A 23,344-nucleotide genomic window follows, 5' to 3' on the forward strand; every position below is an offset into this window, starting at 1 on the left:
TGCAAAAATCGTCCAAATGCCTCTCTCTTCTCTTTCACTAATAGTCTTACTTCTTCATCCCACCACTCACTACCCTTTCTAATCTGCCCACCTCCCACGCTTCTTATGCCACAAGCATCTTTTGCACAAGCCATCACTGCTTCCCTAAATACATCCCATCCCTCCCCCACTCCCCTTACGTCCTTTGTTTTCACTTTTTTCCATTCTGTACTTAGTCTCTCCTGGTACTTCCTCACACAAGTCTCCTTCCCAAGCTCACTTACTCTCACCACTCTCTTCACCCCAACATTCTCTCTTCTTTTCTGAAAACCTCTACAAATCTTTACCTTCGCCTCCACAAGATAATGATCAGACATCCCTCCAGTTGCACCTCTCAGCACATTAACATCCAAAAGTCTCTCTTTCGCGCGCCTATCAATTAACACGTAATTCAATAATGCTCCCTGGCCATCTCTCCTACTTACATACATACACTTATGTATATCTTTCTTTTTAAACCAGGTATTTCCAATCACCAGTCGTTTTTCAGCACATAAATCTACAAGCTCTTCACCATTTCCATTTACAACACTGCACACCCCATGGACACCAATAATTCCCTCAACTGCCACATAACTCATCTTTGCATTCTAATCACCCATCACTATAACCCGGTCTTGTGCATCAAAACCACTAACACACTCACTCAGCTGCTCCCATAACACTTGCCTCTCATGATTTTTTTTTTCATACCCAAGTGCATATGCACCAATAATCACCCATCTCTCTCCATCCACTTTCAGTTTTACCCATATCAATCTAGAGTTTACTTTCTTACACTCTATCACATACTCCCACCACTACTGTTTCAGGAGTAGTGCTACTCTCTCCCTTGCTCTTGTCCTCTCACTAACCCCTGGCTTTACTCCCAAGACATTCCCAAACCACTCTTCCCCTTTACCCTTGAGCTTCATTTCACTCAGAGCCAAAACATCCAGGTTCCTTTCCTCAAACATACTACCTATCTCTCCTCTTTTCTCATCTTGATTACATCCACACACATTTAGACACCCCAATCTGAGCCTTTGAGGAGGGTGAGCACTCCCCGTGTGACTCCTTCTTCTGTTTCCCCTTTTAGAAAGTTAAAGTACAAGGAGGGGAGGGTTTCCAGCCCCCCCGCTCCCGTCCCCTTTAGTCGCCTCTACGACACGTGAGGAATGCGTGGAAAGTATTCTTTCTCCCTTATCCCCAGGATGATTATTATTATTATTATTATTATTATTATTATTATTATTATTATTATTATTATATTATTATATTATCATAATGTTCTTGACTTCCTTGAAGGATGTGTGGAAGTCGAGAACATTATCTCGGAAAGCAAAAATGGGTATGTTTGAAGGAATAGTGGTTCCAACAATGTTGCATGGTTGCGAGGCGTGGGCTATGGATAGAGTTGTGCGCATGAGGATGGATGTGCTGGAAATGAGATGTTTGAGGACAATGTGTGGTGTGAGGTGGTTTGATCGAGTAAGTAACGTAAGGGTGAGAGAGATGTGTGGAAATAAAAAGAGTGTGGTTGAGAGAGCAAAAGAGGGTGTTTTGAAGTGGTTTGGGCACATGGAGTGAGTGAGGAAAGATTGACCAAGAGGATGAGTGTGTCGGAGGTGGAGGGAGCGAGGAGAGGTGGGAGACCGGATTGGAGGTGGAGGGATGGAGTGAAAAAGATTTTGTGTGATCGGGGCCTGAACATGCAGGAGTGTGAAGGGAGGGCAAGGAATAGAGTGAATTGGATCGATGTGGTATACCGGGGTTGACATGCTGTCAGTGGATTGAATCAGGGGATGTGAAGCGTCTGGGGTAAACCATGGAAAGCTGTGTAGGTATGTATATTTGCATGTGTGGACGTATGTATATACATGTGTATGGGGGTGGGTTGGGCCATTTCTTTCGTCTGTTTCCTTGCGCTACCTCGCAAACGCGGGAGACAGCGACAAAAAAAAAAAATTATCATTATCATTATTATCATATTTATAGGTACACCACCAATTTTCTGGCACTCTTGATTATAAAGCCTTGCTGAATTAACCATTTTGCCGGACCAACTGTGGTCACGGAATAATAATTCAACACACTTCTAACTCGCAAATCATACATCTCCCATGTGTCTAAAGTACACTATGGACTGCTAGAAATTTAGATTAAACAAATATGAAATGTTTGAGCACCCTAAGATGGTAAGTCTGCCCTCAGATTGTTTGAATCCTGTGGGGTCTTCTTTGTCTTCTGTTGTTAGAGTTTTCCTAGGTGTGCATCGCCAGAATAATGCAGGTTCGTCTACATTATACACCTGCTCAAGACTGAGGTGCTCGTTAACTACGAGTTTTACAAATTCGTCCACATACTCGGCAGCACCTTCTTGGTTTGCAGACTGCTTTTCTCTGCATGCTTTATTCATGGAAATTCCATGATGCTTCTTGAATCTTTGAAGCCATCCTTCACCAAAGTCATGCTCACATTGTAATTTAAGTTCTCTATGGAACAACTTAGCCTGGTCCATTATCATGCTACATGACAAGTCCACTCCAGCACTCTCGAAACCATTCCATGATCACTCAATAGTGCTCAGTACTCTTACCATCTTTTCTAGTTTTTCTAATCGTCATCTGCTTCTTGGAATCGCTGTCTGCAAAGAATTTCAATATTTTCTCCCTTTGCTTCTTTATATCATAAACAGTTGATGAACCAATACTGTAGATGTCACACAGCTTACACACCCAAACACCATGGTCCATATTTTTCAACAGTTCTACTTTATCTTGGATCGATATGGACTGGTGTTTACGTTTGACATCATGACTGACACTCTCATATATCTTAGAAGCCACAGCTAGGGTTAAATCTAAGCAAAAGAAGCTAAGAATATATAAAATTGCAGCATCACCACCAACATGTGCAGTGTAAAGAATGTGAATAAGTGCAGTATCTGTGGCTGCCCAGCGAACTAGTCTGGTTGCCATGGTAATTTCGAGTTCCTCACGTAATTCTGTCTGGACTAATGGAGGTGCCGAACCATCATTGCCGGAAATTCGGTGGTGTACCTGTATTATTATTATGATTATTATTATTATTATTGTCATTATCATTATCATTATTGTTATTATCATTATTATCCCTGGGGATAGGGGAGAGAGAATACTTCCCACGCATTCCTCATCTGTCGTAGAAGGCGACGAAAGGGGACGGGAGTGGAGGGGCTGGAAACCCTCCCCTCCTTGTATTCTAACTTTCTAAAAGGGGAAACAAAAGAAGGAGTCACGCGGGGAGTGCTCATCCTCTTGAAGGCTCAGATTGGGGAATCTAAATGTGTGTGGATGTAACCAAGATGAGAAAAAAGGAGAGATAAGTAGTATGTTTGAGGAAAGGAATCTGGATGTTTTGGCTCTGAGTGAAATGAAGCTCAAGGGTAAAGGGGAAGAGTGGTTTGGGAATGTCTTAGGAATATAAAGTCAGGGGTTAGTGAGAGGACAAGAGCAAAGGAAGGAGTAGAAATACTCCTGAAACAGGAGTGGTGGGAGTATGTGATAGAGTGTAAGAAAGTAAACTCTAGATTGATATGGGTAAAACTGAAAGTGGATGGAGAGAGATGGGTGATTATTGGTGCATATGCACCTGGACATGAGAAGAAAGATCATGAAAGACAAGTGTTTTGGGAGCAGCTGAGTTTTGATGCACGAGACCGGGTTATAGCGATGGGTGATTTGAATGCAAAGGTGAGTAATGTGGCAGGTGAGGGAATAATTGGTGTACATGGGGTGTGCAGTGTTGTAAATGGAAATGGTGAAGAGCTTGTAGATTTATGTGCTGAAAAAAGGACTGGTGATTGGGAATACCAGGTTTAAAAAGAGAGATATACATAAGTATACGTATGGAAGTAGGAGAGATGGCCAGAGAGTGTTGTTGAATTACGTGTTAACTGATAGGCATGCGAAAGAGAGACTTTTGGATGTTAATGTGCTGAGAGGTGCAACTGGAGGGATGTCTGATCATTATCTGGTGGAGGCAAAGGTGAAGATTTGTAGAGGTTTTCAGAAAAGAAGAGAGAATGTTGGGGTGAAGAGAGTGGCAAGAGTAAGTGAGCTTGGGAAGGCGACTTGTGTGAAAGAAGTACCAGGAGAGACTGAGTACAGAATGGAAAAAGGTGAGAACAAAGGACATAAGGGGAGTGGGGGAGGAATGGGAGGAATTTTAGGGAAGCAGTGATGGCTTGTGCAAAAGATGCTTGTGGCATAAGAAGCGTGGGAGGTGGGCAGATTAGAAAGGATAGAGTGGTGGAATGAAGAAGTAAGATTGTTAGTGAAAGAGAAGAGAGAGGCATTTGGACAATTTTTGCAGGGAAAGAATGCAAATGACTGGGAGATGTATAAAAGAAAGAGGCAGGAGGTCAAGAGAAAGGTGCAAGAGGCAAAAAAGAGGGCAAATGAGAGTTGGGGTGAGAGAGTATCATTAAATTTTAGGGAGAATAAGAAGATGTTTTGGGAGGAGGTAAATAAAGTGCATAAGACAAGGGAATCAATGGGAACTTCAGTGAAGGGCGCTAATGGGGAGGTGATCACAAGTATTGGTGATGTGAGAAGGAGATGGAGTGAGTATTTTGAAGGTTTGTTGAATGTGTTTGATGATAGAGTGGCAGATATAGGGTGTTTTGGTCGAGGTGGTGTGCAAAGTGAGAGGGTTAGGGGGGAATGATCTAGTAAACAGAGAAGAGGTAGTAAAAGCTTTGCGGAAGATGAAAGCTGGCAAGGCAGCAGGTTTGGATGGTACTGCAGTGGAATTTATAAAAAAAGGTGGTGACTGTATTGTTCACTGGCTGGCAAGGCTATTTATTGTATGTGTGACTCATGGTGAGGTGCCTGAGGATTGGTGGAATGCTTGCACAGTGCCATTGTACAAAGGCAAAGGGGATAAAAGTGAGTGCTCAAATTACTGAGGTATAAGTTTGTTGAGTATTCCCTGGGAAACTGTATGGGAGGGTGTTGATTGAGAGGGTGAAGGCATGTACAGAGCATCAGATTGGGGAAGAGCAGTGTGGTTTCAGAAGTGTTAGAGGATGTGTGGATCAGGTGTTTGCTTTGAAATTTTTTTTTTTTTTTTTTTTTTTGCTTTGTCGCTGTCTCCCGCGTTTGCGAGGTAGCGCAAGGAAACAGATGAAAGAAATGGCCCAACCCACCCCCATACACATGTATATACATACGTCCACACACGCAAATATACATACCTACACAGCTTTCCATGGTTTAACCCAGACGCTTCACATGCCTTGATTCAATCCACTGACAGCACGTCAACCCCGGTATACCACATCGCTCCAATTCACTCTATTCCTTGCCCTCCTTTCACCCTCCTGCATGTTCAGGCCCCAATCACACAAAATCTTTTTCACTCCATCTTTCCACCTCCAATTTGGTCTCCCTCTTCTCCTCGTTCCCTCCACCTCCGACACATATATTCTCTTGGTCAATCTTTCCTCACTCATTCTCTCCATGTGCCCAAACCATTTCAAAACACCCTCTTCTGCTCTCTCAACCACGCTCTTTTTATTTCCACACATCTCTCTTACCCTTACGTTAATTACTCGATCAAACCACCTCACACCACACATTGTCCTCAAACATCTCATTTCCAGCACATCCATCCTCCTGTGCACAACTCTATCCATAGCCCACGCCTCACAACCATACAACATTGTTAGAACCACTATTCCTTCAAACATACCCATTTTTGCTTTCCAAGATAATGTTCTCGACTTCCACACATTCTTCAAGGCTCCCAGAATTTTCGCCCCCTCCCCCACCCTATGATCCACTTCCATTTCCATGGTTCCATCCGCTGCCAGATCCACTCCCAGATATCTAAAACACTTCACTTCCTCCAGTTTTTCTCCATTCAAACTCACCTCCCAATTGACTTGACCCTCAACCCTACTGTACCTAATAACCTTGCTCTTATTCACGTTTACTCTTAACTTTCTTTTTTCACACACTTTACCAAACTCAGTCACCAGCTTCTGCAGTTTCTCACATGAATCAGCCACCAGCGCTGTATCATCAGCGAACAACAACTGACTCACTTCCCAAGCTCTCTCATCCCCAACAGACTTCATACTTGCCCCTCTTTCCAAAACTCTTGCATTCACCTCCCTAACAACCCCATCCATAAACAAATTAAACAACCATGGAGACATCACACACCCCTGCCGCAAACCTACATTCACTGAGAACCAATCACTTTCCTCTCTTCCTACACGTACACATGCCTTACATCCTCGATAAAAACTTTTCACTGCTTCTAACAACTTGCCTCCCACACCATATATTCTTAATACCTTCCACAGAGCATCTCTATCAACTCTATCATATGCCTTTGAAAAATGTATGGGAGAAATACTTAGAAAAGCAAATGGATTTATATGTAGCATTTATGGATCTGGAGAAGGCATATGATAGAGATGTTCTGTGGAAGGTATTAAGAATATATGGTGTGGGAGGCAAGTTGTTAGAAGCAGTGAAAAGTTTTTATCGAGGATGTAAGGCATGCGTACATGTAGGAAGAGAGGAAAGTGATTGGTTCTCAGTGAATGTAGGTTTGCGGCAGGGGTGTGTGATGTCTCCATGGTTGTTTAATTTGTTTATGGATGGGGTTGTTAGGGAGGTGAATGCAAGAGTTTTGGAAAGAGGAGCAAGTATGAAGTCTGTTGTGGATGAGAGAGCCTGGGAAGTGAGTCAGATTTTGTTCACCGATGATACAGCGCTGGTGGCTGATTCGTGTGAGAAACTGCAGAAGCTGGTGACTGAGTTTGGTAAAGTGTGTGAAAGAGGAAAGCTGAGAGTAAATGTGAATAAGAGCAAGGTTATTAGGTACAGTAGGGCTGAGGGACAAGTCAATTGGGAGGTAAGTTTGAATGGAGAAAAACTGGAGGAAGTGAAGTGTTTTACATATCTGGGAGTGGATTTGGTAGTGGATGAAACCATGGAAGCGGAAGTGAATCACAGGGTGGGGGAGGGGGCGAAAGTTATGGGAGCGTTGAAGAATGTGTGGAAGTCGAGAACATTATCTCGGAAAGCAAAAATGGGTATGTTTCAAGGAACAGTAGTTCAAACAATGTTATATGGTTGCGAGGCGTGGGCTATAGATAAAGTTGTGCGGAGGATGGTGGATGTGCTGGAAATGAGATGTTTGAGGACAATATGTGGTGTGAGGTGGTTTGATCGGGTAAGTAATAATAGGGTAAGAGAGATGTGTGGTAATAAATAGAGAGTGGTTGAGAAAGCAGAAGAGGGTGTTTTGAAATGGTTTGGTCACATGGAGAGAATGAGTGAGGAAAGACTGACCAAGAGAATGTATGTTTCAGAGGTGGAGGGAATGAGAAGTGGGAGACCAAACTGGAGGTGGAAAGATGGAGTGAGAAAGATTTTGAGTGATCAGGGCCTGAACATGCAGGAATAGAGTGAATTGGAATGTTGTGGTATATCGGGGTTGATGTGCTGTCATTGGATTGAACCAGGGCATGTGAAGCATCTAGGGTAAACTATGGAAAGTTCTGTGGGGCCTGGATGTGGAAAGGGAGCTGTGGTTTCAGTGCATTATTACATGACAGCTAGAGACTGAGTGTGAACAAATGTGGCCTTTGTTGTCTTTTTCTAGCGCTACCTTGCACACATGAGGGAGGAGGGGGTTTTTATATCGTGTGGCAGGGTGAAAATGGGAATGAATAAAGGCAGACAGTATGAATTATGTATGTGTATATATGTATATGTCTGTGTGTATCTATATATATATATGTATATGTTGAGATATATAGGTATGTATATTTGTGTGTGTGGACGTGTATGTATATACATGTGTATGTGGGTGGGTTAGGCCATTCTTCGTCTGTTTCCTTACACTACCTCGCTAATGCGGGAGACAGTGACAAAGCAAAATAAATAAATGAATAAATATTATTGTATTTGATGACAGAGTGGCAGATATAGGGTGTTTTGGTCGAGGTGGTGTGCAAAGTGAGAGGGTTAGGGAAAATGATTTGGTAAACAGAGAAGAGGTAGTAAAAGCTTTGCGGAAGATGAAAGCTGGCAAGGCAGCAGGTTTGGATGGTATTGCAGTGGAATTTATTAAAAAAGGGGGTGACTGTATTATTGACTGGTTGGTAAGGTTATTCAATGTATGTATGACTCATGGTGAGGTGCCTGAGGATTGGCGGAATGCGTGCATAGTGCCATTGTACAAAGGCAAAGGGGATAAGAGTGAGTGCTCAAATTACAGAGGTATAAGATTGTTGAGTATTCCTGGTAAATTATATGGGAGGGTATTGATTGAGAGGGTGAAGGCATGTACAGAGCATCAGATTGGGGAAGAGCAGTGTGGTTTCAGAAGTGGTAGAGGATGTGTAGATCAGGTGTCTGCTTTGAAGAATGTATGTGAGAAATACTTAGAAAAGCAAATGGATTTGTATGTAGCATTTATGGATCTGGAGAAGGCATATGATAGAATTGATAGAGATGCTCTGTGGAAGGTATTAAGAATATATGGTGTGGGAGGCAAGTTGTTAGAAGCAGTGAAAAGTTTTTATCGAGGATGTAAGGCATGTGTACGTGTAGGAAGAGAGGAAAGTGATTGGTTCTCAGTGAATGTAGGTTTGCGGCAGGGGTGTGTGATGTCTCCATGGTTGTTTAATTTGTTTATGGATGGGGTTGTTAGGGAGGTGAATGCAAGAGTTTTGGAAAGAGGGGCAAGTATGAAGTCTGTTGGGGATGAGAGAGCTTGGGAAGTGAGTCAGTTGTTGTTCGCTGATGATACAGCGCTGGTGGCTGATTCATGTGAGAAACTGCACAAGCTGGTGATTGAGTTTGGTAAAGTGTGTGAAAGAAGAAAGTTAAGAGTAAATGTGAATAAGAGCAAGGTTATTAGGTACAGTAGGGTTGAGGGTCAAGTCAATTGGGAGGTAATTTTGAATGGAGAAAAACTGGAGGAAGTAGAGTTTTTTAGATATCTGGGAGTGGATCTGGCAGCGGATGGAACCATCGAAGCGGAAGTGGATCATAGGGTGGGGGAGGGGGCGAAAATTCTGGGAGCCTTGAAGAATGTGTGGAAGTCGAGAACATTATCTCGGAAAGCAAAAATGGGTATGTTTGAATGAATAGTGGTTCCAACAATGTTGTATGGTTGCGAGGCGTGGGCTATGGATAGAGTTGTGCGCAGGAGGATGGATGTGCTGGAAATGAGATGTTTGAGGACAATGTGTGGTGTGAGGTGGTTTGATCGAGTAAGTAATGTAAGGGTGAGAGAGATGTGTGGAAATAAAAAGAGCGTGGTTGAGAGAGCAGAAGAGGGTGTTTTGAAATGGTTTGGGCACATGGAGAGAATCAGTGAGGAAAGATTGACCAAGAGGATATATGTGTTGGAGGTGGAGGGAACGAGGAGAAGTGGGAGACCAAATTGGTGGTGGAAAGATGGAGTGAAAAAGATTTTGTGTGATCGGGGCCTGAACATGCAGGAGGGTGAAAGGAGGGCAAGGAATCGAGTGAATTGGATCGATGTGGTATACCGGGGTTGACGTGCTGTCAGTGGATTGAATCAGGGCATGTGAAGCGTCTGGGGTAAACCATGGAAAGCTGTGTAGGTATGTATATTTGCGTGTGTGGACGTATGTATATACATGTGTATGGGGGTGGGTTGGGCCATTTCTTTCGTCTGTTTCCTTGCGCTACCTCGCAAACGCGGGAGACAGCAACAAAGTAAAAAAAAAAAAAGAATTATTATTATCATTATCATACTTAATCGCTGTTTCCCACATCAGTGAGGCAGAGCAAGGAAACAGACGAAGAATGGCCCAAGCACTCATATACACATGTCCAAAAATAAACACCCATACATGCACACATACATACGTATACATTCTAACATGTACATACACAGACATATATATGCATACACATGTATATATTCATACTTGCTGCCTTCATCCATTCCCACTGCCATCCCACCACACAAAAATTAGCATCTCCACCCCTCAGCAAGGCAATGCCAGGAAAAGACAAAAAGGCCACATTCGTTTACACTCAGTCTCTAGCTTTCATGTGTAATGCATCCAAACCTCAGCTCCCTTTCCACATCCAGACCCCACAGACCTTTCCATGGTTTACCCCAGACGCTTCACATGCCCTGGTTCAATCCACTGACAGCACGTCCACCCCAGTATACCACATCACTCCAATTCACTCTATTCTTTCCATGCCTTTCACCCTCCTCTATGTTTAGGCCCTGATTGCTCAAAATCTTTTTCTTTCCATCCTTCCACTTCAAATTTGGTTTCCTGTTTCCCCTTCTTCCCTCTACCTCTGACACATATATCCTCTTTGTTAATCTTTCCTCACTTATACTCTCCATGTGTCCAAAACATTTCAACACACCCTCTTCTGCTCTCTCAATCACATTCTTTTCATTACCACACATCCCTCTTACCCTTTCATTACTTACTCAATCAAACCACCTCACACCACATATTGTCCTCAAACATTTCATTTCCAACACATCCACCCTCCTCCACACCACCCTAACTATAGCCCATGCCTCACAACCATATAACATTGTTGGAACCACTATTCCTTCAAACATACCCATTTTTGCTCTTTGAGATAATGTTCTCGCCTTCCACACATTCTTCAACGCTCCCAGAACCTTCACCCCCTCCCCCACCATGTGGCTCACTTCCACTTCCATGGTTCCATCCACTGCCAAATCCATTCCCAGATATCTAAAAAACTCCATTTCCTCCAGTCTTTCTCCATTCAAACTTTTTTTTTTTTTTTTTTTTTTGCTTTGTCGCTGTCTCCCGCGTTTGCGAGGTAGCGCAAGGAAACAGACGAAAGAAATGGCCCAAACCACCCCCATACACATGTATATACATACGTCCACACACGCAAATATACATACCTACACAGCTTTCCATGGTTTACCCCAGACGCTTCACATGCCCTGATTCAATCCACTGACAGCACGTCAACCCCGGTATACCACATCGCTCCAATTCACTCTATTCCTTGCCCTCCTTTCACCCTCCTGCATGTTCAGGCCCCGATCACACAAAATCTTTTTCACTCCATCTTTCCACCTCCAATTTGGTCTCCCTCTTCTCCTCGTTCCCTCCACCTCCGACACATATATTCTCTTGGTCAATCTTTCCTCACTCATTCTCTCCATGTGCCCAAACCATTTCAAAACACCCTCTTCTGCTCTCTCAACCACGCTCTTTTTATTTCCACACATCTCTCTTACCCTTACGTTACTTACTCGATCAAACCACCTCACACCACACATTGTCCTCAAACATCTCATTTCCAGCACATCCATCCTCCTGCGCACAACTCTATCCATATAATATATATATATATATATATATATTTTTTTTTTTTTTTTGCCGCTGTCTCCTGCGTTTGCGAGGTAGCGCAAGGAAACAGACGAAAGAAATGGCCCAACCCACCCCCATACACATGCCTTGATTCAATCCACTGACAGCACGTCAACCCCGGTATACCACATCGCTCCAATTCACTCTATTCTTTGCCCTCCTTTCACCCTCCTGCATGTTCAGGCCCCGATCACACAAAATCTTTCTCACTCCATCTTTCCACCTCCAATTTGGTCTCCCTCTTCTCCTCGTTCTCTCCACCTCCGACACATATATCCTCTTGGTCAAACTTGGTTCAAACTTACCTCCCAATTAACTTGCCCCTCAACTCTACTGAACCAAATAACCTCCTCTTACTCACATTTACCCTCAACTTTCTCCTTTCACACATCTTACCAAACTCAGTCACCAACCTCTGCAGTTTGTCACCAGAATCAGCCACCAGTGCTCTATCATCAGTGAACAACAACTGACTCACTTCCCAAGCCCTCTCATCCATAACAGACTGCATACTTGCCACTTTCTCCAAAACTCCTGCATTCACTTCCCTAACCACCCTATCCATAAACAAATTAAACAACCATGGAGACATCACACACCCCTGCCACAAACTGACATTCCCTGGGAACCAACCACTTTCATCTCTTCCTACTCATACACATGCCTTTACATATTATATATTATGAATATCCCCCCCCCCCCCCAAGGAAGGAACAGAGAAGGGGGCCGGGTGAGGATGTTTCCTCAGAGGCCCAGTCCTCTGTTCTTAATGCTACCTCGCTGACGCGGGAAATGGCGAATAGTATGAGAGAAAGAAAGAAAAGAATATTTTGAGCGATCAGGGCTTGAACATACAGGAGAGTGAAAGGCGGGCAAGGAATAGAGTGAAATGGAACGATGTTGTATACTTGGGTCGACGTGCTGTCAATGGATTGAACCAGGGCATGTGAAGCGTCTGGGGTAAACCATGGAAAGTTTTGTTGGGCCTGAATGTGGAAAGGTAGCTGTGTTTTCGGTGCAGTTCACATTACACCTAGAGACTGAATGTGAATGAATGTGGCCTTTGTTGTCTTCTCCTAGTGCTACCTTATGCACGAGCAGGGGGAGGGGGGTGCCATTTCATGTGTGGTGAGGTGGCGATGGAAATGGATGAAGGCACCTAGTATGGCATGTACATGCGTATATATGTATATGTCTGTGTATGTATATGTATGTAAACATTGAAATGTATAGGTATGTATATGTGCATGTATGGGCATTTATATATATACATGTATATGTGGGTGGGTTGAGCCATTCTTTCATCTGTTTCCTTGCGCTACCTCGCCAACGTGGGAGACAGTGACTAAGTACGATAGATAAATAAATCATGAATATAAAAAGATGGATGCAAAAGATAAGTACGATAGATAAATAAATCATGAATATAAAAAGATGGATGCAAAAGATATCTTTTTGGAAGGATACTGTCAGGTGTGTGCAAGAAAAATTAAAAAGGGCAGTGGTACATGCAAGTGAAAATGAATAAGGGTTGTGAAATCGCTAGTTCATAAAGATGGCTACACTTTGGAAAATGTGCAACTTCTGTTGAAAGATGAGTGATCTAAAAGATGGTTAAATGCAAATATGTGAGCTCTAAGTTATCAGGAACAAAGTTAGTGCATGAAAGATTTCAAATCTTTTTATTACTTGCATACATGCCAAGCAACCATAATGAGAAATGGGGATAAACTAGATACTCTCCAGAAATAACTTACATGAACAGTTAAAAAAGTGGATCCAAAGGATCCTGCAAACCTGTTAAGACTTTTCTTTCAGATAAACTTGTTTATAAAAGATGTATTTGCTATACAGAAGATCTCATCTTTCAAGAAGATTATGGTTAATGACAAAAAATCAAAATGTTTTTTCCTAATTGCTTTTCTTGCCTTGGCAAACAAAGAATGGCCTCATTTGTGTCCATCCACTCTATAGCTCTCATGTATAGTGTATAGCTCTCATGTATAGTGTACTGAAACCAGAGCCTACCATCCACAGCCAAGCCCCACTGTGTGATGGCTTAGACCATCATGTAAGATATGAATGTCTGACAGCTAAATCCTCCATCATAATTCTCTGAAAAAATAAATATTCGATGTGTGGTAAATCAACAATAGAGAATGTGATGAGGCTAAGGGACCTCACTATAAAGATGTGGCAAGTGATTCTCTGCTTTGAATGTGAGAGGCAATTTCATTTATATGCATAAGGAAATATCATGAGAGATAAACTGATATTCATAAGACGATGAATAAAGTTGACACAAGCAAATCACAAATAACCTGAGAAAGTGTTGCTGTAATATCTGGAGAGAGTCTGCATGATGTCATTTCCCTGACTTGTCCATGGTGCTGTGCGTCGGTATGTTTTTATCCTATGGACCAACTGCGACCCTCCATACTGAAGAGCAAGTGTGTCTCCATGATCTTCATACATTTCCTCGAGCATGCGAACACAGTCGCTATCAAACTCCAATGCAGGACGTTCAAGTACTCCAAGTGCATACAACTGAAATGCGTTCATCAATCAATGAGGATGTACAAAAACCTTGATCATCCAAAATTTAAAACAAAGAATCCAAAACTAATACTGTTCTGTACTGTTGTTATTCAATGTACTTTATGGGCTAAAAATTTAGAAATGAAACTCAAGGAAACTGGATTTATATCAGTGTAGTAAGCACACACCACAAACCTGAAATGCAAGGGCACATTTCCCAAGGCAGAACTGAGCAGTATTTGTGCGATCAAGACAATCTACACAGTTTACCCGCACAATTCCAGTCTGCAGACGGCTACAACGTTCCCCTAATGTGAAATTTCTGAGAAAAAGTTTTACATTAATACTTCCAACAGTCTATTTTCTATAAGCAAATGCTTGAACTCTACAAAAAATATATTCAAATAATTCAGGATACAGTCAGTCAATCCCTTTTCTATACCATATATGGACTTTCTAAAATTCAGAGTATGACAGCAATATCCAACCTTCCATCTGAAACTAATATCTAATTATTCAATATTCAAATCTGTTCCCTGAAGAACTGAAATTAAAAATCTCCCTTGAAACCTTAGACATGATTCATGTCATCACCTATTTTTCTCCTTATTTCTCATGTATGGCAATGCCCCTCATTTTGATAAAGAAGAACCAAATACATCAAACATATGATACACCGTTTTTTTAGAAACTACTGAAGTCCAAAGATATATTCTTTCATAATGATGCACCAATCATAGACATTTATGCCCAATTCGGGGTTATGACTCTCTTCCCTCATATCATCTCTCACACTAGAACTTTCTCATCATAAATAACATGGTTTTCTCCAAAGATTCCAAATATCTAAAGCTAGTATGTCAAACCACAAAATCATGGGAGCTACAACAATATACTGTATACTGTAAATCATTATTTGCACCTCAACAAAACTAACTGGAATAACTTAAGGATATTCTTTTCTAACTTTCCTTGGGTAAATTACTATCTCTTATGTGGTGATGCTTCCGTCTCCACCAAATGCATTGCTACGATCATTCTTGCAGGAATGGAAGTATTCATCCCCTCCTCGTCTAAGATGACCTCTTCCTCTAGTCTATGGTTCAATTGTTCCTTTTGTAAGGCCATTCAGGCAAGAGATCAGAAATATCAGGCTTGGAAAACTCTCCTTACTTTGACTCCCATTCAGCTTTCATCACAGCACATAATCATTGCAATTATGTTATCTGTAAGGCAGTGTTCCTTTATTCAAAGGAAGTGCAATAACCTCTCCTCATCCAAAGATGATTCTTTCTAGTCTTTAGTTAAAAGCATTTCCAACAATCTATGTCACTCTACCTTTCCCTCACTTTTCCATTCTGACAGAACTATAGCTCTGTCTCCCACAGAGAAAGCAACTCTCTCTGGTTCCCATTTCTCCTCTAACTCCACCTTGGACAACTCCAACATTCCTTCACTATGACAAAATAAACTGGAAGAGGATAAGTGAAATGTTATCAAAAACTAAATGAAATGATATCTTAAGGATAGAGAAAAAATGCAAACAAGTAGAATCATTTACAACAATAAAAGGAGCAGCTCAAGTTTCAGTACTTATAAAAGATCATTGGAGAAAAAAAGAAGATAACAAAAGTCAGAAAGAAGTGGCTGAACTGAAGAAAAAATGGAAAAAGAAGAAAAGCATGACAGAAGAGTAAGGAGAAAAAAAAAGAGGAACAAGATAAAAAAAAAAATCAGAAATATTGACAGAAATAATGGTAATCCAGATGAGAACAAAAATCTAAAAGTGTTATTCTCATATGTGAACATGGTAAAAGAATAAAAAAAAGAAGGTGAGAGAAGGCCTTTCAAAATTGGAACTGAATATGGAAATGACTAAAGAAGATACACTTGATTCTAACAAATCAGTAAATGTCAGTAATCAGCATCAAAAACTGGAAAAAACTAAAGATGAAATGCCTCATCAATCTAATGGAAACAGTATCACAGATATTAGAATATATGAAAAAGACACATTACTAGTAACTGACAGACACATTACTAGTAACTGACAATCTTAAAGAAACTCAGTTCTTAGATCCAGATGGAAGACTACCAATACTTCTATAAGAATATCTATTTATCTATTATTATACTTTGTCGCTGTCTCCAACATTAGTGAGGTAGCACAACGAGACAGACAAAAGAATGGCCCAACCCACCCACATACACATGTATATATATTGGAAAGGATCACAATTTTGTGAGCGATCAAGATATTCCTATGAGCCCATGGGGAAAATGAAACACAAAAAGTTCCCAAATGCACTTTCGTGTAATAATCACATCAACAGGGGAGACTCAAGAGAGAAATATAACAGTCAGTTGATATACATCGAAGAGACGAAGCTAGAACGCCATTTGGGAGACAGCGACAAAGCAAAATAAAAAAAATATATATGTATATATGAGAGTTGGGGTGAGAGACTATCAGTAAATTTTAGGGAGAATAAAAAGATGTTCTGGAAGGAGGTAAATAGGGTGCGTAAGACAAGGGAGCAAATGGGAACTTCAGTGAAGGGCGTAAATGGGGAGGTGATAACAAGTAGTGGTGATGTGAGAAGGAGATGGAATGAGTATTTTGAAGGTTTGTTGAATGTGTCTGATGACAGAGTGGCAGATATAGGGTGTTTGGGTCGAGGTGGTGTGCAAAGTGAGAGGGTTAGGGAAAATGATTTGGTAAACAGAGAAGAGGTAGTAAAAGCTTTGCGGAAGATGAAAGCCGGCAAGGCAGCAGGTTTGGATGGTATTGCAGTGGAATTTATTAAAAAAGGGGGTGACTGTATTGTTGACTGGTTGGTAAGGTTATTTAATGTATGTATGACTCATGGTGAGGTGCCTGAGGATTGGCGGAATGCTTGCATAGTGCCATTGTACAAAGGCAAAGGGGATAAGAGTGAGTGCTCAAATTACAGAGGTATAAGTTTGTTGAGTATTCCTGGTAAATTATATGGGAGGGTATTGATTGAGAGGGTGAAGGCATGTACAGAGCATCAGATTGGGGAAGAGCAGTGTGGTTTCAGAAGTGGTAGAGGATGTGTGGATCAGGTGTTTGCTTTGAAGAATGTATGTGAGAAATACTTAGAAAAGCAAATGGATTTGTATGTAGCATTTATGGATCTGGAGAAGGCATATGATAGAGTTGATAGAGATGCTCTGTGGAAGGTATTAAGAATATATGGTGTGGGAGGAAAGTTGTTAGAAGCAGTGAAAAGTTTTTATCGAGGATGTAAGGCATGTGTACGTGTAGGAAGAGAGGAAAGTGATTGGTTCTCAGTGAATGTAGGTTTGCGGCAGGGGTGTGTGATGTCTCCATGGTTGTTTAATTTGTTTATGGATGGGGTTGTTAGGGAGGTAAATGCAAGAGTTTTGGAAAGAGGGGCAAGTATGAAGTCTGTTGGGGATGAGAGAGCTTGGGAAGTGAGTCAGTTGTTGTTCGCTGATGATACAGCGCTGGTGGCGGATTCATGTGAGAAACTGCAGAAGCTGGTGACGGAGTTTGGTAAAGTGTGTGGAAGAAGAAAGTTAAGAGTAAATGTCAATAAGAGCAAGGTTATTAGGTACAGTAGGGTTGAGGGTCAAGTAAATTGGGAGGTGAGTTTGAATGGTGAGAGGCTGGAGGAAGTGAAGTGTTTTAGATATCTGGGAGTGGATCTGTCAGCGGATGGAACCATGGAAGCGGAAGTGGATCATAGGGTGGGGGAGGGGGCGAAAATTTTGGGAGCCTTGAAAAAATGTGTGGAAGTCGAGAACATTATCCCGGAAAGCAAAAATGGGTATGTTTGAAGGAATAGTAGTTCCAACAATGTTGTATGGTTGCGAGGCGTGGGCTATGGATAGAGTTGTGCGTAGGAGGATGGATGTGCTGGAAATGAGATGTTTGAGGACAATGTGTGGTGTGAGGTGGTTTGATCGAGTAAGTAACGTAAGGGTAAGAGAGATGTGTGGAAATAAAAAGAGCGTGGTTGAGAGAGCAGAAGAGGGTGTTTTGAAGTGGTTTGGGCACATGGAGAGAATGAGTGAGGAAAGATTGACCAAGAGGATATATGTGTCGGAGGTGGAGGGAACGAGGAGAAGAGGGAGACCAAATTGGAGGTGGAAAGATGGAGTGAAAAGGATTTTGTGTGATCGGGGCCTGAACATGCAGGAGGGTGAAAGGAGGGCAAGGAATAGAGTGAATTGGAGCGATGTGGTATACAGGGGTTGACGTGCTGTCAGTGGATTGAATCAAGGCATGTGAAGCGTCTGGGGTAAACCATGGAAAGCTGTGTAGGTATGTATATTTGCGTGTGTGGACGTGTGTATGTACATGTGTATGGGGGGGGTTGGGCCATTTCTTTCGTCTGTTTCCTTGCGCTACCTCGCAAACGCGGGAGACAGCGACAAAGTATAAAAAAAAAAAAAAAAAAAAAAAAAAAAAATATATATATATATATATATATATATATATATATATATATACGTACAGAGCATCAGATTGGGGAAGAGCAGTGTGGTTTCAGAAGTGGTAGAGGATGTGTGGATCAGGTGTTTGCTTTGAGGAATGTATGTGAGAAATACTTAGAAAAGCAAATGGATTTGTATGTAGCATTTATGGATCTGGAGAAGGAATATGATAGAGTTGATAGAGATGCTCTGTGGAAGGTATTAAGAATATATGGTGTGGGAGGCAAGTTGTTAGAAGCAGTGAAAAGTTTTTATCGAGGATGTACGGCATGTGTACGTGTAGGAAGAGAGGAAAAAGATTGGTTCTCAGTGAATGTAGGTTTGCGGCAGGGGTGTGTGATGTCTCCATGGTTGTTTAATTTGTTTATGGATGGGGTTGTTAGGGAGGTGAATGCAAGAGTTTTGGAAAGAGGGGCAAGTATGAAGTCTGTTGGGGATGAGAGAGCTTGGGAAGTGAGTCAGTTGTTGTTCGCTGATGATACAGCGCTGGTGGCTGATTCATGTGAGAAACTGCACAAGCTGGTGACTGAGTTTGGTAAAGTGTGTGAAAGAAAAAAGTTAAGATTAAATGTGAATAAGAGCAAGGTTATTAGGTACAGTAGGGTTGAAGGTCAAGTCAATTGGGAGGTAAGTTTGAATGGAGAAAAACTGGAGGAAGTAAAGTGTTTTAGATATCTGGGAGTGGATCTGGCAGCGGATGGAACCATGGAAGCGGAAGTGGATCATAGGGTGGGGGAGGGGGCGAAAATTCTGGGAGCCTTGAAGAATGTTTGGAAGTCGAGAACAGTTGAATGAGTGTGTTAGTGGTTTTGATGCACGAGACCGGGTCATAGTGATGGGTGATTTGAATGTAAAGGTGAGTAATGTGGCAGTTGAGGGAATAATTGGTATACATGGGGTGTTCAGTGTTGTAAATGGAAATGGTGAAGAGCTTGTAGATTTATGTGCTGAAAAAGGACTGATGATTGGGAATACCTGGTTTAAAAAGCGAGATATACATAAGTATACTTATGTAAGTAGGAGAGATGGCCAGAGAGCGTTATTGGATTACGTGTTAATTGACAGGCGTGCGAAAGAGAGACTTTTGGATGTTAATGTGCTGAGAGGTGCAACTGGAGGGATGTCTGATCATTATCTTGTGGAGGCTAAGGTGAAGATTAGTATGGGTTTTCAGAAAAGAAGAGTGAATGTTGGGGTGAAGAGGGTGGTTAGAGTAAGTGAGCTTGAGAAGGAGACCTGTGTGAGGAAGTACCAGGAGAGACTGAGTACAGAATGGAAAAAGGTGAGAACAATGGAAGTAAGGGGAGTGGTGGAGGAATGGGATGTATTTAGGGAATCAGTGATGGATTGCGCAAAAGATGCTTGTGGCATGAGAAGAGTGGGAGGTGGGTTGATTAGAAAGGGTAGTGAGTGGTGGGATGAAGAAGTAAGAGTATTAGTGAAAGAGAAGAGAGAGGCATTTGGACGATTTTTGCAGGGAAAAAATGCAATTGAGTGGGAGATGTATAAAAGAAAGAGACAGGAGGTCAAGAGAAAGGTGCAAGAGGTGAAAAAAAAGGGCAAATGAGAGTTGGGGTGAGAGAGTATCATTAAATTTTAGGGAGAATAAAAAGATGTTCTGGAAGGAGGTAAATAAAGTGCGTAAGACAAGGGAGCAAATGGGAACTTCGGTGAAGGGCGCAAGTGGGGAGGTGATAACAAGTAGTGGTGATGTGAGAAGGAGATGGAGTGAGTATTTTGAAGGTTTGTTGAATGTGTTTGATGATAGAGTGGCAGATATAGGGTGTTTTGGTCGAGGTGGCGTGCAAAGTGAGAGGGTTAGGGAAAATGATTTGGTAAACAGAGAAGAGGTAGTGAAAGCTTTGCGGAAGATGAAAGCCGGCAAGGCAGCAGGTTTGGATGGTATTGCAGTGGAATTTATCAAAAAAAGGGGGGTGACTGTATTGTATATATATATATATATATATATATATATATATATATATATATATATATTATCCCTGGGGATAGGGGATTAAGAATACTTCCCACGTATTCCCTGCGTGTCGTAGAAGGCGACTAAAAGGGGAGGGAGCGGGGGGCTGGAATTCCTCCCCTCTCTCTTTTTTTTTTTTTTTTTTTTTTTTTTCCCCCCCCAAAAGAAGGAACAGAGAATTGGGCCAGGTGAGGGTATTCCCTCAAAGGCCCAGTCCTCTGTTCTTAATGCTACCTCGCTAATGCGGGAAATGGCGAATAGTTTAAAAGAAAAAGAAAGAAATATATATATATATATTTTATCATCAAACACATTCAACAAACCTTCAAAATACTCACTCCATCTCCTTCTCACATCACCACTACTTGTTATCACCTCCCCACTTGCGCCCTTCACTGAAGTTCCCATTTGCTCCCTTGTCTTACGCACTTTATTTACCTCCTTCCAGAACACCTTTTTATTCTCCCTAAAATTTAATGATACTCTCTCACCCCAACTCTCATTTGCCCTTTTTTTCACCTCTTGCACCTTTCTCTTGACCTCCTGTCTCTTTCTTTTATACATCTCCCACTCAATTGCATTTTTTCCCTGCAAAAATCGTCCAAATGCCTCTCTCTTCTCTTTCACTAATACTCTTACTTCTTCATCCCACCACTCACTACCCTTTCTAATCAACCCACCTCCCACTCTTCTCATGCCACAAGCATCTTTTGCGCAATCCATCACTGATTCCCTAAATACATCCCACTCCTCCCCCACTCCCCCCGCTTCCATTGTTCTCACCTTTTTCCATTCTGCACTCAGTCTCTCCTGGTACTTCCTCACACAGGTCTCCTTCTCAAGCTCACTTACTCTCACCACCCTCTTCACCCCAACATTCACTCTTCTTTTCTGAAAACCCATACAGATCTTCACCTTAGCCTCCACAAGATAATGATCAGACATCCCTCCAGTTGCACCTCTCAGCACATTAACATCCAAAAGTCTCTCTTTCGCACGCCTGTCAATTAACACGTAATCCAATAACGCTCTCTGGCCATCTCTCCTACTTACATAAGTATACTTATGTATATCTCGCTTTTTAAACCAGGTATTCCCAATCATCAGTCCTTTTTCAGCACATAAATCTACAAGCTCTTCACCATTTCCATTTACAACACTGAACACCCCATGTATACCAATTATTCCCTCAACTGCCACATTACTCACCTTTGCATTCAAATCACCCATCACTATAACCCGGTCTCGTGCATCAAAACCACTAACACACTCATTCAGCTGCTCCCAAAACACTTGCCTCTCTTGATCTTTCTTCTCATGCCCAGGTGCATATGCACCAATAATCACCCACCTCTCTCCATCAACTTTCAGTTTTACCCATATTAATCGAGAATTTACTTTCTTACACTCTATCACATACTCCCACAACTCCTGATAGAGTGGCAGATATAGGGTGTTTTGGTCGAGGTGGTGTGCAAAGTGAGAGGGTTGGGGAAAATGATTTGGTAAACAGAGAAGAGGTAGTGAAAGCTTTGCGGAAGATGAAAGCCGGCAAGGCAGCAGGTTTGGATGGTATTGCAGTGGAATTTATTAAAAAAGGGGGTGACTGTATTGTTGACTGGTTGGTAAGGTTATTTAATGTATGTATGACGCATGGTGAGGTGCCTGAGGATTGGCGGAATGCGTGCATAGTGCCATTGTACAAAGGCAAAGGGGATAAGAGTGAATGCTCAAATTACAGAGGTATAAGTTTGTTGAGTATTCCTGGTAAATTATATGGGAGGGTATTGATTGAGAGGGTGAAGGCATGTACAGAGCATCAGATTGGGGAAGAGCAGTGTGGTTTCAGAAGTGGTAGAGGATGTGTGGATCAGGTGTTTGCTTTGAAGAATGTATGTGAGAAATACTTAGAAAAGCAAATGGATTTGTATGTAGCATTCATGGATCTGGAGAAGGCATATGATAGAGTTGATAGAGATGCTCTGTGGAAGGTATTAAGAATATATGGTGTGGGAGGAAAGTTGTTAGAAGCAGTGAAAAGTTTTTATCGAGGATGTAAGGCATGTGTACGTGTAGGAAGAGATGAAAGTGATTGGTTCTCAGTGAATGTAGGTTTGCGGCAGGGGTGTGTGATGTCTCCATGGTTGTTTAATTTGTTTATGGATGGGGTTGTTAGGGAGGTGAATGCAAGAGTTTTGGAAAGAGGGGCAAGTATGAAGTCTGTTGGGGATGAGAGAGCTTGGGAAGTGAGTCAGTTGTTGTTCGCTGATGATACAGCGCTGGTGGCTGATTCATGTGAGAAACTGCAGAAGCTGGTGACTGAGTTTGGTAAAGTGTGTGGAAGAAGAAAGTTAAGAGTAAATGTGAATAAGAGCAAGGTTATTAGGTACAGTAGGGTTGAGGGTCAAGTCAATTGGGAGGTGAGTTTGAATGGAGAAAAACTGGAGGAAGTGAAGTGTTTTAGATATCTGGGAGTGGATCTGGCAGCGGATGGAACCATGGAAGCGGAAGTGGATCATAGGGTGGGGGAGGGGGCGAAAATTCTGGGGGCCTTGAAGAATGTGTGGAAGTCGAGAACATTATCTCGGAAAGCAAAAAATTGATTTATTATACTTTGTCGCTGTCTCCCGCGTTTGCGAGGTAGTGCAAGGAAACAGACGAAAGAAATGGCCCAACCCACCCCCATACACATGTATATACATACGTCCACACACGCAAATATACATACCTACACAGCTTTCCATGGTTTACCCCAGACGCTTCACATGCCTTGATTCAATCCACTGACAGCACGTCAACCCCGGTATACCACATCGCTCCAATTCACTCTATTCCTTGCCCTCCTTTCACCCTCCTGCATGTTCAGGCCCAGATCACACAAAATCTTTTTCACTCCATCT

General features: G+C 42.0%; 1 protein-coding gene across 4 annotated transcripts in view; it reads right to left on the minus strand.

Annotated features, from left to right (window-relative positions):
* The window catches only part of FIG4 (polyphosphoinositide phosphatase FIG4), a 322,728-nt gene that overhangs the window by 77,865 nt on the left and 221,519 nt on the right, over nucleotides 1-23,344 (minus strand). For all 4 annotated transcript variants that reach the window (XM_071687992.1, XM_071688012.1, XM_071688003.1 and 1 more), the window contains exons 14-15: nucleotides 14,180-14,306; nucleotides 13,768-13,993 (exon numbers count right to left, since the gene is read on the minus strand). In XM_071687992.1, the coding sequence (XP_071544093.1) occupies nucleotides 13,768-13,993; nucleotides 14,180-14,306 (353 nt within the window). The remainder of the gene's footprint in view (nucleotides 1-13,767; nucleotides 13,994-14,179; nucleotides 14,307-23,344) is intronic.

This window comes from Panulirus ornatus, chromosome 3 (genome assembly GCF_036320965.1).
Source record: "Panulirus ornatus isolate Po-2019 chromosome 3, ASM3632096v1, whole genome shotgun sequence".
Taxonomy (NCBI): Eukaryota; Metazoa; Arthropoda; class Malacostraca; order Decapoda; family Palinuridae; genus Panulirus; species Panulirus ornatus.